The sequence below is a fragment of the Trichechus manatus genome, unplaced genomic scaffold (assembly GCF_000243295.1).
Source record: "Trichechus manatus latirostris isolate Lorelei unplaced genomic scaffold, TriManLat1.0 scaffold00007, whole genome shotgun sequence".
Classification (NCBI taxonomy): domain Eukaryota; kingdom Metazoa; phylum Chordata; class Mammalia; order Sirenia; family Trichechidae; genus Trichechus; species Trichechus manatus.
The window spans coordinates 24,267,261-24,281,222 of record NW_004443943.1 but is presented as its reverse complement, the minus strand read 5'-3'; the positions used below and the strand labels follow the sequence as shown (position 1 = coordinate 24,281,222).

Below are 13,962 nucleotides of genomic sequence, written 5' to 3'. Positions count from 1 at the left end.
ACTGGTCTGCCAGAGACTGGAGGAACCCCCAAGACGATGGCCCCCAGACACCCTGCTAACTCAGAACTTAAGCCACTCCCAAAGTCTACCTTTCAGCCAAAGATTAGACAGGCCTATAAAACAATAACACACATGAGGAACGTGCTTCTTAGTTCAATCAAGTATAGAGACCAAATGGGCAATACCTGCCCAAAAGCAAAGGCAAGAAGGCAGGAAGGGACAGGAATCCTGGATGAAAGGATAAAGGGGACCTGGGGTGTAAAATGAAAGGGGGGAGTGCTGACACATTATGGGGATTGCAACCAATGTCACAAAACAATTGTGTATAAATTTTTGAATGAGAAACTAATTTTTACTGTAAACTTTCACCTAAAACATGATAAAGTTATATATACACGTTTGCCATTTCAACACTTTTTACACGTACAAATTAGTGACATTAATTATGTTCATCATGTTGTGCAACCATCACCACTGTCCATTTCCAAATTTATCACCCTTAACAGAAACTCAGTGTCTGCTGAGCAATGACTCCCCATATTATCATCTTTTTTATTTAGGATCAACTGAGTATAAAATAAATGACTTGCCCAAGATCACTACTCAAGACAATGGCAAAGAGACTAAGTCTTCCCTTTTGAATACACTTGACCTTGATGACTTCCCTATAATGTGTTGACCTCATCATACTCAAAACTTAAAGGTGCCCATGTAGTTTTTATATAGATTGCACCATATTTCTGTGAACTAGGCAGGGAGAAGGTATACCTTTATTCTCTAACAGCTGGAAAAGAAAAAAGAAGTTAAAGAAATCTTTAAGTTCCTTTTCAGTCCAAAGTTCTATGATTCTAAAAATTCCCCAGCAAGTCAATGGGTAGAGATCACCGGACTTCACATCACCAACTTCCTGCCTCATAGTCTGTTACACTATCCTATCCCTGCCCTTCCAGTTGAGAACTACAAACACCAGGTGTGCTGAGAGAGGGGTCCACTCTTACACAGATGTACACACAAAATGATAAGGAAGCGCTACTGCCTGGTTAGGACCACAACAGGGGTTTCCACTCTGTCCCCTGCTTCAGTCCAGGTACCTTCTAGTAAAAGGCTCCCAAATCATACCCCAGGTATTTGAGGCCTTACCCCAGCCTGCAGTGACAAGAGAACCCAGTGCCAGGAACAGAAGTCCACTCTGAGGTTGCAGCTTAAATCCTTTCATTAGGATACCTACTCTAACATCCATCTAAGACAAGCAATCAGGTCTGCTCATTCCTGCTCTTCAATAGATCTCATCAACTCCCATTTAATCCAACAATATTTACTAAGCACCTACTATATGCCAAGCACTGCTCTAAGTACCACCTAGGGAACAAACAAAAATCTCAGACGGCATGGAGTAGGGGAAGACAGCCAATGTCAGATGAAGATAAGTTACTGGAAAAATGAAATAGGGAATGGAGGTCGGTGATGCTGAGAGCAGGTGGTGGAGGGAAGGGGATTGGTTTTAAATGGGATGGCCTAGTAGGGGTTGACTGCAAAGGGACAGAGGAGGAGAGGGAGGGAATCTTTCATATATTAGGCAGTGGAACAAGGGGATGAAGAGTAAGAGATGACATAAGATAGCTAAACAGTGAAAATTACGGTGTCTTGTAGGCCAGCACAAGGGCTCTGAATGAGACGGGGAGTCACAGGAAGGTTTGAGTAAAGGAGTAACAAAATCTGACTTACAGTTTACAGCATCACTCTGGCTGCTGTGATGAAAACAGTCTGTCGTGAAACACGGGAGGAAGCCAGAAGACCAGTTAAGGGGCCGATGATAGCTTAGACCAGGGTGAAAGTGGTGGAGATCGCAAGAAGCAATCAGGTTCTGGGTATATTTAAAGGTAATGTCAACAGAATTTATTGGATTTAAGGGATGTAGGAAAAGGAGAGGAGTCAGGGATGACTAGAATTTTGGGGGCCTGAGCCACTGGAAGGAGGAACTCACCAGTACCTGAGATGCGGAGGCCTTTGGGAGGAGCAGGGGGTCAGGGCTCAGGAATTCTATTTTGGACACGTTAAACTGAAAAGTCTTTTAGACATTAGATGTGTTGAGTAGGCAGCAGTTGGAAAGCATGAACTGAAATGATAAATGTGGGAGTCATCAGCATATATAATATATACTTGTATGTATAATCAGACAGGATTTACATGGATAAGCATATGTAATTTGTATAACTATGAGTATATCATCTGCTTTTCCTGCCCCCGCCAACCCCCCCATCCACCTCCCCCAGAATGTAAGCTCCATGTGGTCAAGGACTATGTCTATTCAGCCAGCATGGTGCCTGGCACTCAGTAAATATTTACCGAGCAAATGGAGAAGTTGCCCAATTCCTCCCTCCAGAATAGTCACAGCAGCCCACACAACAAGAAGCAGACTTTCTTGCAACCACAGTGCCAAGCCCAACCAGCCCAAAACAGGGCTCAGGGACTGCCCACCCGAGCTTGAGATTCCAGAACATAAGTGGATACGCCTGGCACATCACAGAGTCAGATATTTGGGTTTCAGCCCTGCCACATTCTCAAAGGGTGGAGCCCAGCAAGAGACTTGCCTGTTCTACCACCTCTATTTCTGCCTGAGGTAGCTGGGGGAGGGGCTGCATCATCCACTTCAAGGGCAGAGATATTGATCTACTCAGGGATATGTATGGGATGACAGGTAACCCTCCAGAGGAGTAAATCCTCAAGTATTCTCTGAAGCCTGCAAGGACTGCCAGCCCCTGGGGGGTGGGGTGGGGTGGGGGACAGGAGGAGGGAATAGACTTACTGAAGACATATTAAGAGTGAAATCACAAAGCTGATTTGAGATGACAGGACCACCTAGTCCTTCTACCTAACGTAAGACTCCCTAACCAGTGGGGGTCGTGTCTCTGCTTCACCCATCAAGAGACTAAGAAGACAGACTAAGGCCAAAGGGTGGCATTACAAGACGTAAGATTTCAACTCAGTAACTTTCCAGTTTTGAACAGGTGCCTTTGTGAAGATGATTAAAAACAGCTATAATGATCTTGTATAACTCCCTTCCTTTCTGAGATATTGAAAGTGTGACCCACAGTACAGGGAGAGCAACTAGGGTCACGTAACAACGTATGTATAAATTTTTGTATGAGAGACTAACTTGAATTGTAAACTTTCACTTAAAGCACACAATAAAAAAAAAAAAAGTGTGACCCAAGAGGTTTGATGACTTGCCCATGGTCACCCAGCTATAGGCCCAGGAATCTAACTTAGGTTCTAGCTCCCTGTTGAGGGTTTCTTCCCAGTACTCCAGTGGTAAAAGAAAGATCACAGCTCTAAGTGGGAGCTAGAGGAGTTTTAGGCAACTTTGGAATGAGCCTTACAACATAAAACCATGCCCTTGTCAAAGAGTAAGCTGTAGATAAGTTACAGGAGTGCCAGGTACACGCTGTGAAGCTGAGAAGGATTCTTCCCCTTACATCCAAACTTCTGTCATCCTATGGAGTTCCTCTTGGATTTGGACTTCATGAATAAAGCTATTCGTAGTAGGACACACAGAACTGAAACAGTGATACACCAGCAGGTAAAAGGAAACCCTTGTGGCATAGTGGTTAAGAGCTAATGCTGCTAACCAAAAGATGAGGAGTTCGAATCCACCAGGCACTCCTCGGAAACTATGGGGCAGTTCTACACTGTCCTATAGGTCGCCATGAGTCGGAATCGACTCGACAGCAACCAGTTAAATGTTTACATGACTTCAGTTAAATGTTTACATGACAAATACAGATAGTAAGATGAAGTCTGGTTAGCTTTCTAAAATCAGTAAATACTGACTGCTTCCTTAGTACTAGTCATTGTGCTAAGTGCTGCATGTGTATGACAGTGTGTGTGAGTGAGTGAGAGAGAGAGAGAGAGAGAGAGAGAGAGAGAGACAAGGCTAAGAATTAGAACCCAGTCTTCAAGACTTGCCATGTAATTGCTGATATAAGAATGTAAACATCAAAGCCACGACTAATAACATGGAGTAGATGACTGTTAAGTAAGTGGCATAGATAATGTGTCTGCAGGAGTTCTCAAAAGCAGCAATGACTTCTACTGGGGGAGCTTGTCACGGAAGGCTCTTCAAGAAAGATATGTGATTCAGGGTGGACCTTGAAGGGAAGACAGGCTCTTGATAAGAAGAAGGTGGAAATGGTACAAGCTGGTGCCCTTAATGTTAGGGAAGAGGAGAAAAATAAAAAATTAGGTCCTGAAAGGGAAAGACTCGAACAGCCCTGAAAACTAAAGTTCTTGTAGACAGTGGGATGGTACAGATTTTTGACAATAGAATCATAGCGTTTGGAACAGGTTGAATCAGTGGTGTTACTAGGGTTCGTGTCATCCAATGCGGTAACTCATGGTGTCACCCTCCCCCCCCATGAACCTCTGCCCGTACCAGATCATACAGTAATGTTTTTTGTACCAATGTTACTCGTAAATCGTAATTCCTTTATATCACTCCTTCTTTTCTTTTAATTACTATTTCATTCCCAAAAAACTTGATATTGGTTCACAAATACTAATTAACACAATATTGTAGCTAAAACACCAGGAAATTTGACAAAATCAGCTACTATAAAAACACTGGCAGTGACAAAAACAACAGTGCATGCTTGTAGCGGGTGCAGATGAAACCACGTGATTCAAAGCATCATTGGAATTGGGTAATAATGACAGCTCTGACTGGAGAGGATTAGAAGGTTCAAAAAGTAAATTAGCATAGAGTTTTAGCCTTGTAGGCATAATGATACTTGTAAGCTGAACTTATGAAAAATATTTTTGTTTTTATAACTACAGGGGTATTTTTATTAAAAATAATAAATTTCTGCTGAAACACTGCAAAAATTTTATAGACAGTCATTTTGGTGTTACCCCCTCTGACAGAGTCACCAGGTGTGGTCTGCAACCCCTGCATCCCTCTAGTGACACCACGGGGTTAAATTAAACTTCTTCTGGGGGGATGACCGTATGCAGGCACTCTGCGTTGAATGAATGACTGATGATGAACTTGTCTTTGGTGGTGAACCAATTTGAGACTGGAATTGGACGTGTGGTAACAAAGCCTTGAAGTAGAGTGGGAAGGAACAGATCTGTAAGTCCTGCTGAAGGAAGAACCAGCAGGCCCCAGGGACTGGCTGGCTGGGAGGCAGAGAACGTGGAGGCAGACAAAGTCAGCAGGGAGAGTTCCACAAGGTATAAAGTTAGGCAGCTGGGAGAATGTAAGAGTAAGGAAGGGAAGCTGGTTGAGGGGGAGAGACGGCAGAACTTGGTTTTGAGAGGTGGTGAATCTCAGGATATCTAGATCAAAGAGTCTTTTAGAGAGGCAGGACTGGGGATCAAGAGAGAGGTAACAGTCGAAGATAACAGCACAGGGGTCTTCTCAGTGGACAAACAGTTGTGGGACTGAATAAGATTTCTATGGCAAGGAGTGTAATGACAGAAAAGGGAGAATGTCAAAGGGAGCCATGGGTGTGCCCACACCTAGGAAATACTTGGTGGGCAGGGCGATCAGGGAAGAAAACCAAGACAGTCTAATGCTAAGAAGGAAGGGGGAGTTTCAAGTAGGAGAGGGTTGTGAACGGCCAAAAATGCTACAAAATCAATTAACAGGACAAGCACATAAATAATAAATATTTATTGAATGAACGAATGAAGGAAAGAAGCCTTTGTTTCAGAATCAACTTTCTCAGTCAGAAGAATGGCTGGGATTGCCTTCAGACAAGGGGATTTTAAATTTTACCCCATTCTTCTTATAAAAACATGTTTCTTCCTCCCCAAGTCATCCTGTCCACCACACAGACATCCTTCTCTGCTTCCCCTCATCCTCCTTTCCAGTTTCAGCACCCCAAGCAACACACCTTCCGTGTCAAAAGAGATAGGAAACTCCAACTAGTTTCCACTTCATTAACAACTCCCCCTGTGGCTCCTCTTACATAAATGTTATGTGGCAATTGGGTGAAGAGGAAACTGGGTTCTAGCCCTAGTTGTACTACCAACATGCTGTGTGGCTTTGGGCAAGTTGCTCAACCTCTCTGGATCTCGGCTTTTGGATTTAGAGAGGAGGGGATAGGTACATCTGGAATCTAGACAATTTTCTAAGGTCCCCTACAGCCCTCAAAGTCTACAATTTTATCATTCTCAGAAGGTCCTTGCAACACTGTCACAGAAGGAAGTGAGTACAAGCCCCGGGGAAACGGCCGCCAGACCTCTTCCCAGAGCGAATCGCCAGGATAAGGAGGGGTGTACCAAGAAAGTGAGAAGGCGCTGCCTGGCCCTCGCGGATCATCAGCGAGCAGATCCCATTTTAAAGGCTAGGAAGGATCCCAACAAACCCGAGGGAGATTCTCACCCCCCTATCCCACCTTTTCTAGTCTCCCAGACGGCCAGGAGGCTTTAAAAAGCCCTGCGGGAAAAATAAAGATTTCTTTCCCAGAGTCCTGCGCTGCTTCTGCAAGTCGGATTCCAGCAGACACGATCAGCAAGCCCGATAATGACACAGTCAGTCTTTGGAAGGAGTGACTGCTCTAGCCTCCCTCGCTCGGAGTTCTGGAGACGCCCGGCTGCCCGCGCCCGACGGGCAGGCGTCCGACCCCCGCCGGGGTGCCAGGCCAGCGACGCCCTCGCCCCGGGCCCTCCCCTCCGTCGGCCCCGTGGCTGTCTGAAAACATTTCCTGACCCCACCCCCACCAAGAGCTTCCCAGCTGGAGCGACTTGGTCTCGCAGCCGGGTCAGCGCTCGCAGTTTCCCCAACTCAGCTTCTCCGGACACCTCGAACTGGGGATGGCTCCCGAGGAGCCATCGGGAAAACCTCAGGCGCCAGGAGCCGTGGGTGGTCGCTCGGGACGCCCTGGACTCTGGCAAGGAGGGGGGACAACTGGCAGGGTGCCCGTAGCCCTGCTCCCTTCCCTGTCGTTACCTGCTCGCTTACGGGGGTGTCCCGGGGCAGCCGGCCTCTCCTGGCGCTGTCTCCCCACGCAGTTGCCCATGCTGGCTCCTCAGCCAGGCCCCATGCACCGGAGGCGGCGGGGTGGGCGGCTGCTCAGCGCTCCGGCCCCGGACGGCGGCGTCCCGGGTCAACGGCTCCCGCCGCCCGGCATCGGACGCTCCCCGGTCTCCCTCTGGCGGCGCGCTCTGCCCCGGCGCCGGCTTCGCCACAAACTTTGCGGGCGAGGGGAGAGAGGGAAGTGGCCGACTCCCCAGCACAGTCTCAGGTGGCCGGGCCAGGGAGGCCCGCGACGGAGCCCGGCCGGAGACCAGCTCCGCTGGAGTGGCGAAGAAAGGGGGCGGGCACCGCAGCAGCTACTCCGGGCTCGCTCTGAGATCCCAGCTGGGGCCGTCTCCCCGGAGCCTGTCACTCACCTGCCTAACCCCGCCCCAGCCCGGCCTCGCTCCCTTCCGCCGGCTCAAGATGCCAGCGCTGCCACCGCCCGCCCCAGGTGCGCATGTGACCCGACGGCACCGCCCCCTCGGGCCGGGCCTGATTTTCTCATTGGCTTCCCTCAAAGGTGCGCACCGCCCCTCGGCCCCACCCGGCCAGGTGCCCGCCCCATCTCCCGTCTCTAGGGGAGCCCGGGCGAGAATTATTCGCCCTCAATGGCCCTAGCCTGCGTGCCCAGCAGCCGCCTTCCCTCCCCGCCCCACCGCCCCGCTCACAGGCCCCGCCCCTCAGGGGGGGCCGTCCCATCCCTCCTTGGAACCGCCCGGCAAGGAGCCGGCAGGCACGTGATCCAGGGAGCGCCCGCCCCCTTCATCTTAGCCCGGTGATTGGCTCATGAGGCGCATGCGCTGAGAGATCCGTTCCACGCCACCGCCTACTTCCCCTCCCACGGTCTCTAGTTCGCGTCATGGCCGCCGCTGTCGCTCTGGAGGCGGTGGCGCCTGTGGGCGCCCTGTGGGGCCTCGTGCACGACTTCGTCATGGGTCAGCAGGAGGGTCCCGCTGACCAGGTGGCTGCAGGTACGGCAGACGGAGCTGCGCGGCTTCCGCTTGGGGGCCAGCAGGAGGGAGCGGCCTCAACACAGGCGCCAGGCAGGCAGGGAGTGAGGAATAGAGATGACTGTGAAGTACTGTTATCGAGGTTGGTTGGTGAGCACCGCGTGCTTAAGAGCCATAACAAAACTGAGAGTCCTGTATCTTCTTTACTCCCCTCATTTCCCCGGTGGACGGGATTAGGATAATCATTACCATTTTACAGATTAAGAAACTGAGGCCTAGCCAGTGGAAGAGACTTGTGCGGGGCCGCAGGTTAGGCAGGTGGGGGAGCTGGGACTCGCACCTCCGTCTTCCAGTTCAGAATCAGGTGCTCACTCCACGAAACAGCGTTGTCTCTGAGAGGTTGACGTGAAAGGATGCTTCTATAGCGGCATCAGCTCCAGTCGCGTGGGATCTTGGGAGCGGCCGGGCGGTGCCAGTCTCTGACTGGCTGTAATTGGAGAGGGGAGGAGAGATGTTCAGAGTACCCTCAGTTTCTTGGTACAGTTCTCGGTTAATTTGGTTCACGACTTTTTTTACGTGGTTTTTGTTTTTTCCCTAGATGCCCAGTTTCCTGCTTTTGACCTGTTCGGGGATCTCTTAGTTCTGACGGCTTATCTAAGATTTGAAAAAAACAAATTGTAGACTTCCTTGGAATTCTGAGAGTTTGCTCTTTTAGAAAATGTATCTACTGAAAAATTATGGATTTCTGTAAAATCAGGCCTTCAAATTTCGGGTTTAAGTAATAGAATACAAAATAATCTCGTGGGTACAGATGAGTTTGTATTGTTTTTAAAGTCTTTGTTTTTGGAAATCTTTCATGTTTGGGAGGGAGTCAAGGACATTAACTCTTTCTCTTGAAAACTGAACATATTAACTTTCAGAATACGTGAGAAGTGAATAAAGTGCATCTGTTGTTGTTAGGTGCCGTCAAGTCGGTTCTGACTCATAGCGACCCTGTGCAGCACAGAAGGAAACACTGCCCGGTTCTGCACCATGCTCACGATTGTTGTTATGCTTGAGCCCATTGTTGCAACCACTGTGTCAGTCCATCTTGTTGAGGGTCTCCCTCTTTTTCGCTGACCCTGTACTTTACCAAGCATGATGTCCTTCTACAGGGACTGATCCCTCCTGACAACATGTCCAAAGTATATAAGACTTAGCCTTGCCATCCTTCCTTCTAAGGAGCATTCTGGTTGTACTTCTTCCAAGACAGATTTGTTCGTTCTTTTGGCAGACCATGGTATATTCAATATTCTTCGCCAACACCACAATTCAAAGGCGTCACTTCTTCGATCTTCCTTATTCATTGTCCATCGTTCGCGTGCATATGATGCGATTGAGAATATCATGGCTTGGGTCAGGCGCACCTTAGTCTTCAAAGGTGACATCTTTCTTTTCAACACTTTAAAGAGGTCTTTTGCAGCAGATTTGCCCAGTGCAATTTATCATTTGATTTCTTGACTGCTGCTTCCGTGGGTGTTGATTGTGGATCCAAGTAAAATGAAATCCTTGACAAGTTCAGTCTTTTCTCCATGTATCATGATGTTGCTAATTGGTCCGGTTGTGAGGATTTTTGTTTTCTTTATGTTAAAGTGTAATCCATACTGAAGGCTGTGGTCTTTGATCTTCATCAGTAAGTACTTTAAGTCCTCTTCACTTTCAGCAAGCAAGATTGTGTCATCTGCATATTGCAGGTTGTTAATGAATCTTCCTCCAATCCTGATGCCCCATTCTTCTTCATATAGATAGTCCGGCTTCTTGGTGCATCTGCTAGAAATAGAATATTTTGTGTGATCCTTAGAATATTCCACTTTCATTCGAACAGTCCACCATTTTTGAGCACATATTATTAACCAAACATGATGCAAAGCAATAGGAATATAAATATAGATTAGATTTGTGCCATTCAGGAACTCATATCGTGGTGGGAGAGACACCATGTAAACAGAATAAGTACAGTAGACGTGGAAAGGGGCATAAGAAGTATGTTCAGGTGCCATGGAAGCATCAAGGAGCAAATAAATGCCCAGTGCTGCCATTCCACTGAGCGTGTTATCAGTGCTTATAATGTTAACATGTACAGTGTGTTTTCAATGTCATTTTTTCCAACATAAGGAATTTTTTCAAACATGAACAGCAAAGTGAAGATTTTTATAAGGAACAGACATAAAACCACCACTTGAAGTCTAGCATTAACATTTTAATATACTTGCTTTATCACATAACCTACCCACCATTTAAATTGCAGATATCAATAATGCTTCCCCTAAGTACTTCAGCATGTATATCATTAACTAGAGTTCAGTATTTGTTTACAATTTCTTTTTATTTTGGTGTAAAATTTATGTCCAATGAAATGTACAAATTTTAAGTGTACTTTTGCTCATTTTGACAAATACATACACTTGCATAATCCATACCCCTACCCTATAAAGATATAGAACATTACTGTGTCAGTGTCATTTTTAACTCTTACATTTATACTTTATGAAAGCAATAATTTTGTATTTTTTCAGATTCAAAACACACTTTGAGAAGACACCTTGATAAGAACTGTCAAGTTCTTATAAACATGCTTGTAAAATTTACCTTTTTGTTTATGCCTGAAAAAAATGGCCTAAACTATTGTCTAGTTTAAATTTAGCACCGCTAAGATTCTGTAACTACTAGCCCTGTTGTGAGAAGAAGAAAGTTGGTACAGACAGGTAGTTAATAAACAGGTAAAGTTGAAAAGGTTTCGTGAGGTTGGATTATGCATAACCTTGGATTCCAAGCAGAGGGATTTGAATGACTGTGTAAGTAACAGGAGTCATTGTAGATCCTTGAGCAAGGGAGCCATACAATGAAGGCGAGTTTAGGATTAAGTTGGTATTCTCAATCTTAGATCACAACCCTAGTTAGGGTTGTGTGGAGGCTGACGGTTTTGAAGCATCCTCAGAATAAAATGTGCTTTCTAATCCTTCAGCCAAAATCAAACTTTGTTAGTGTTTTTTGTTAGCCACAGCAGCAGCCTGTCCAAATAGTAAATGCGTAAGGAACACCCACTGGTCCGATAGGCAGCTACCAACAACTTTGTTTTGCACCTGTGTTACTGGTAAAAGATGTCAGATGTACAGAGGGTGCAAGTGATGGAAGGGAAATGGCCTGGCCACCTAAGGGGTTAAAGGCCTCTTTTGGAGCCCTGGTGGTGTAGTGGTTAAGAGCTACAGCTGCTAACCAAAAGGTCAACAGTTCGAATCCACCAACTGCTTCTTGGAAACCCAATGGGGCCATTCTGCTCTGTCCTATAGGGTCACTATGAGTTGAAATCGACTCGATGGCAACAGTTTTTTTTTTTTCTTTTTGAGCCAGGTATTCAAAGACTGCCACTACCTGGTCCCAGCCTTTGCTCTCAACACTCCCCTCTTGAACATTTAGCTCCATTCAGCCACCTGTAATCACTATTTTCTGAGTGTTTTCCTTCCCAGTTGCCTCCACTAGCTCCATCTAATTAAAGTCAGACCCAGGATTCAAGGCCCAGCTTGAGTGTACTCCTCCCCTCCCCTCCGGAAGCGTTTCCTGATTACCCCAGTCAGACATCATCGTACACTTCAGAATCTTTGTAGTACTTATTTCTCAACCACTCATATCCTTATTAGCAGACTTATTTCTTAGGCATTTCTGTACACACTTCCACAGCCTGTCCTCCCATTCCTGCCATCATAGTCTCCTGGAGACTAGCATAGGTAGGTATGCAATGAAAACTACTAAGTGACTGAAGTGAGATGTTGAAGGAAGACTCTGTGGGACTTGAGGTCTAAGTAGGATTTGAAGGAGAGGGAGGACTCCCAGATGACCCTAAAGTTTTAAGCCTGAGGATGAGGAGGAGAGAAGTGGTTTGTCCAAAAATGTAGAGGGAACCGATTTTGGACAGTGAAGTTTAGATGTACTTACTTACTTACCGCTTACTTACTGGCTTGAATTATAGGTGATTAATATAATTTTTTTTTCCTCCCAGTTATTCAGATTTTGTTTCATTTCAGTCTTTATTATTTTATATTTTCCTGCATTTGTGATTCCCTGAGGAGGTCACTATTCCCAAAACTGAAAGATGGTTAAAGAACAGTAAAACATAGTTCTGAGAAATGTCTGTGGCATCCTCAGCAGAAAAGGCATCTTGAGAGCTTGACTGGAACCAAGTCCTGGTTGAGATTTTTCTCTCTCTCCTGCTCTTCACAACCCCTTCCCCCTCGGCTGCTATTTCAGGTTCTCAAGAGGCTGCAACTCCATTAGACAGAGGTCTGATTGTGCATTCTATGTGAGTGCTCATATAAATACTCCTTTGACTCCTTCTCAGTGCTTCACACGAACTGGTGCCCTGCTGAGGAAATTGTGGGTAGTTAGGAGGGGCTAGTAGGTGCATTTTTAGAGAGCAAATCTTGAACACTTTGGAAAAAGTTAGGCCTGCCTATGTAGGGAAAGGAACTTATACTTATTTTTTCCTAAATGCTACCTGAGCTGAGTTTTGTACCAAGCTTGGAAGGCCAGTGGGACTACCCTTAGGAAAATTAACCCTGTTAGCTTCTTTCATCCCAGGAATCAAAGTGTATAAGTAATAATATTCCCAAATATTCACGTATTTTTTATTTGGGAGAATTTCAGGATTAAGAGAACTATGGTAATCATTCAAAGTTAGTGACAGGATGGTTCATAAACCCAAGAGTTTAGTTCCTTTCTTATGTTAACCCAGCCTCTGTTTATATTACTGTGGTAACACTGAACATTGTAATTGTCTTAAATGTCTTTCCCTGCCACCAGACTGTGTGCTCCTTAAAAACTTCCTGTCTGTATTTTTATCTCCAGCCCTGATACAGTACCTGATTTATAATAGGTACTCAGTAAATGTTGAATAAATAAATGAGAGAAAAGAAACACATATGATAGTTTTTTAAAGACGTATGGAGGGAACACAGAAGAGAGTGTAAATAATTCTGTTTTGGGGGAATCAAGGAAGGCTTCACAAAAGAGTTTACATTTGAACTGGGTCTCAATGGGTGGGTTGAAGTTCCTCAGACAAGTTCCTCAGAAAAGGAGGGGAAAGGGGCATTCCAAGCCAAAGGACTATATTTGCGGGGCTAAGGGTAGGAATTTCCTGTAACGGAATGATAGAACTCAAGATGAAAGGTGAGGCTAGAGGGAATTTGGTGATTAAATTGTAAAGGACCCCAAGCCAAGAAGTCAGATCTTACCTGAAGGCAAAAAAGAGTAAATGGAGATTGGTGAGCAGGGAAGTAAGTTGCATTTTAGGTGGTAATTCTGGAGAGAAGATGGATGGATTAGAATTTTTTTTTTTTTTTTTTTTTTTTTTTGTGATAAAATTCACCATTTTAACTGTATAATTCAGTGGCTTTTAGCACACTCACGAGGTTGTGCACTCATCACCACTATTTAATTGCAGTACATTTTCATCAACCCAAAAAGCAGAAGGCTATTTTGAAGGCTATTGCTATAGTCCGGTTATTGTTTTGTGTGCTGACCCTATAGGACAGAGTAGAACTACCCTGTAGGGTTTCCAAAGAGCAGCTGGTGGATTTGAATTGCCGATCTTTTGGTTAGCAGTCATAGCACTTAACCACTGCACCACCAGAGCTTCATAGTCTGGTTAAAAAACCAAGAAACCAAACCCATTGCGGTTGAGTTGATTCTAACTTATAGCAACCCTATAGGACAGATGCTCCATAGAGTTTTGAAGGAGTGGCTGGTGGATTTGAACTGCCAACCTTTCGGTTAGCAGACAAGATCTTAACCATTACACCACTAGGGCTCCATAATCTGGTTAGGGGGGATGAAAAGGAGGAGCCATATTTGAAAGACATTTCTGAGATAAGACTCAAAAGAACTAGAATAAGATGTTAGTTTCACCTTTGTGAAAGCATTTGGAAAATACCATTTCTTTTTTTTTTTTTTTTTTTT

At 45.5% G+C, this 13,962-nt stretch overlaps 2 protein-coding genes across 3 annotated transcripts in view; one reads left to right on the top strand and one right to left on the bottom strand.

The window, feature by feature from the left end:
- Positions 1-7,348, bottom strand: part of UBTD1 (ubiquitin domain containing 1) — a 57,798-nt gene extending 50,450 nt beyond the window's left edge. Inside the window, exon 1 of the mRNA XM_004369995.2 lies at positions 6,953-7,348. Coding sequence (XP_004370052.1) covers positions 6,953-7,022 — 70 coding nt within the window. The 5' untranslated portion in view covers positions 7,023-7,348. The remainder of the gene's footprint in view (positions 1-6,952) is intronic.
- Positions 7,349-7,628: 280 nt separating this feature from the next.
- The window catches only part of MMS19 (MMS19 homolog, cytosolic iron-sulfur assembly component), a 34,122-nt gene continuing 27,788 nt past the window's right edge, over positions 7,629-13,962 (top strand). Inside the window, exon 1 of one of the 2 annotated variants that reach the window (XM_004369992.1) lies at positions 7,629-7,992. In XM_004369992.1, coding sequence (XP_004370049.1) covers positions 7,881-7,992 — 112 coding nt within the window. In that variant the 5' untranslated portion in view covers positions 7,629-7,880. The remainder of the gene's footprint in view (positions 7,993-13,962) is intronic. The other variant, XM_023740526.1, reaches the window with a different exon arrangement.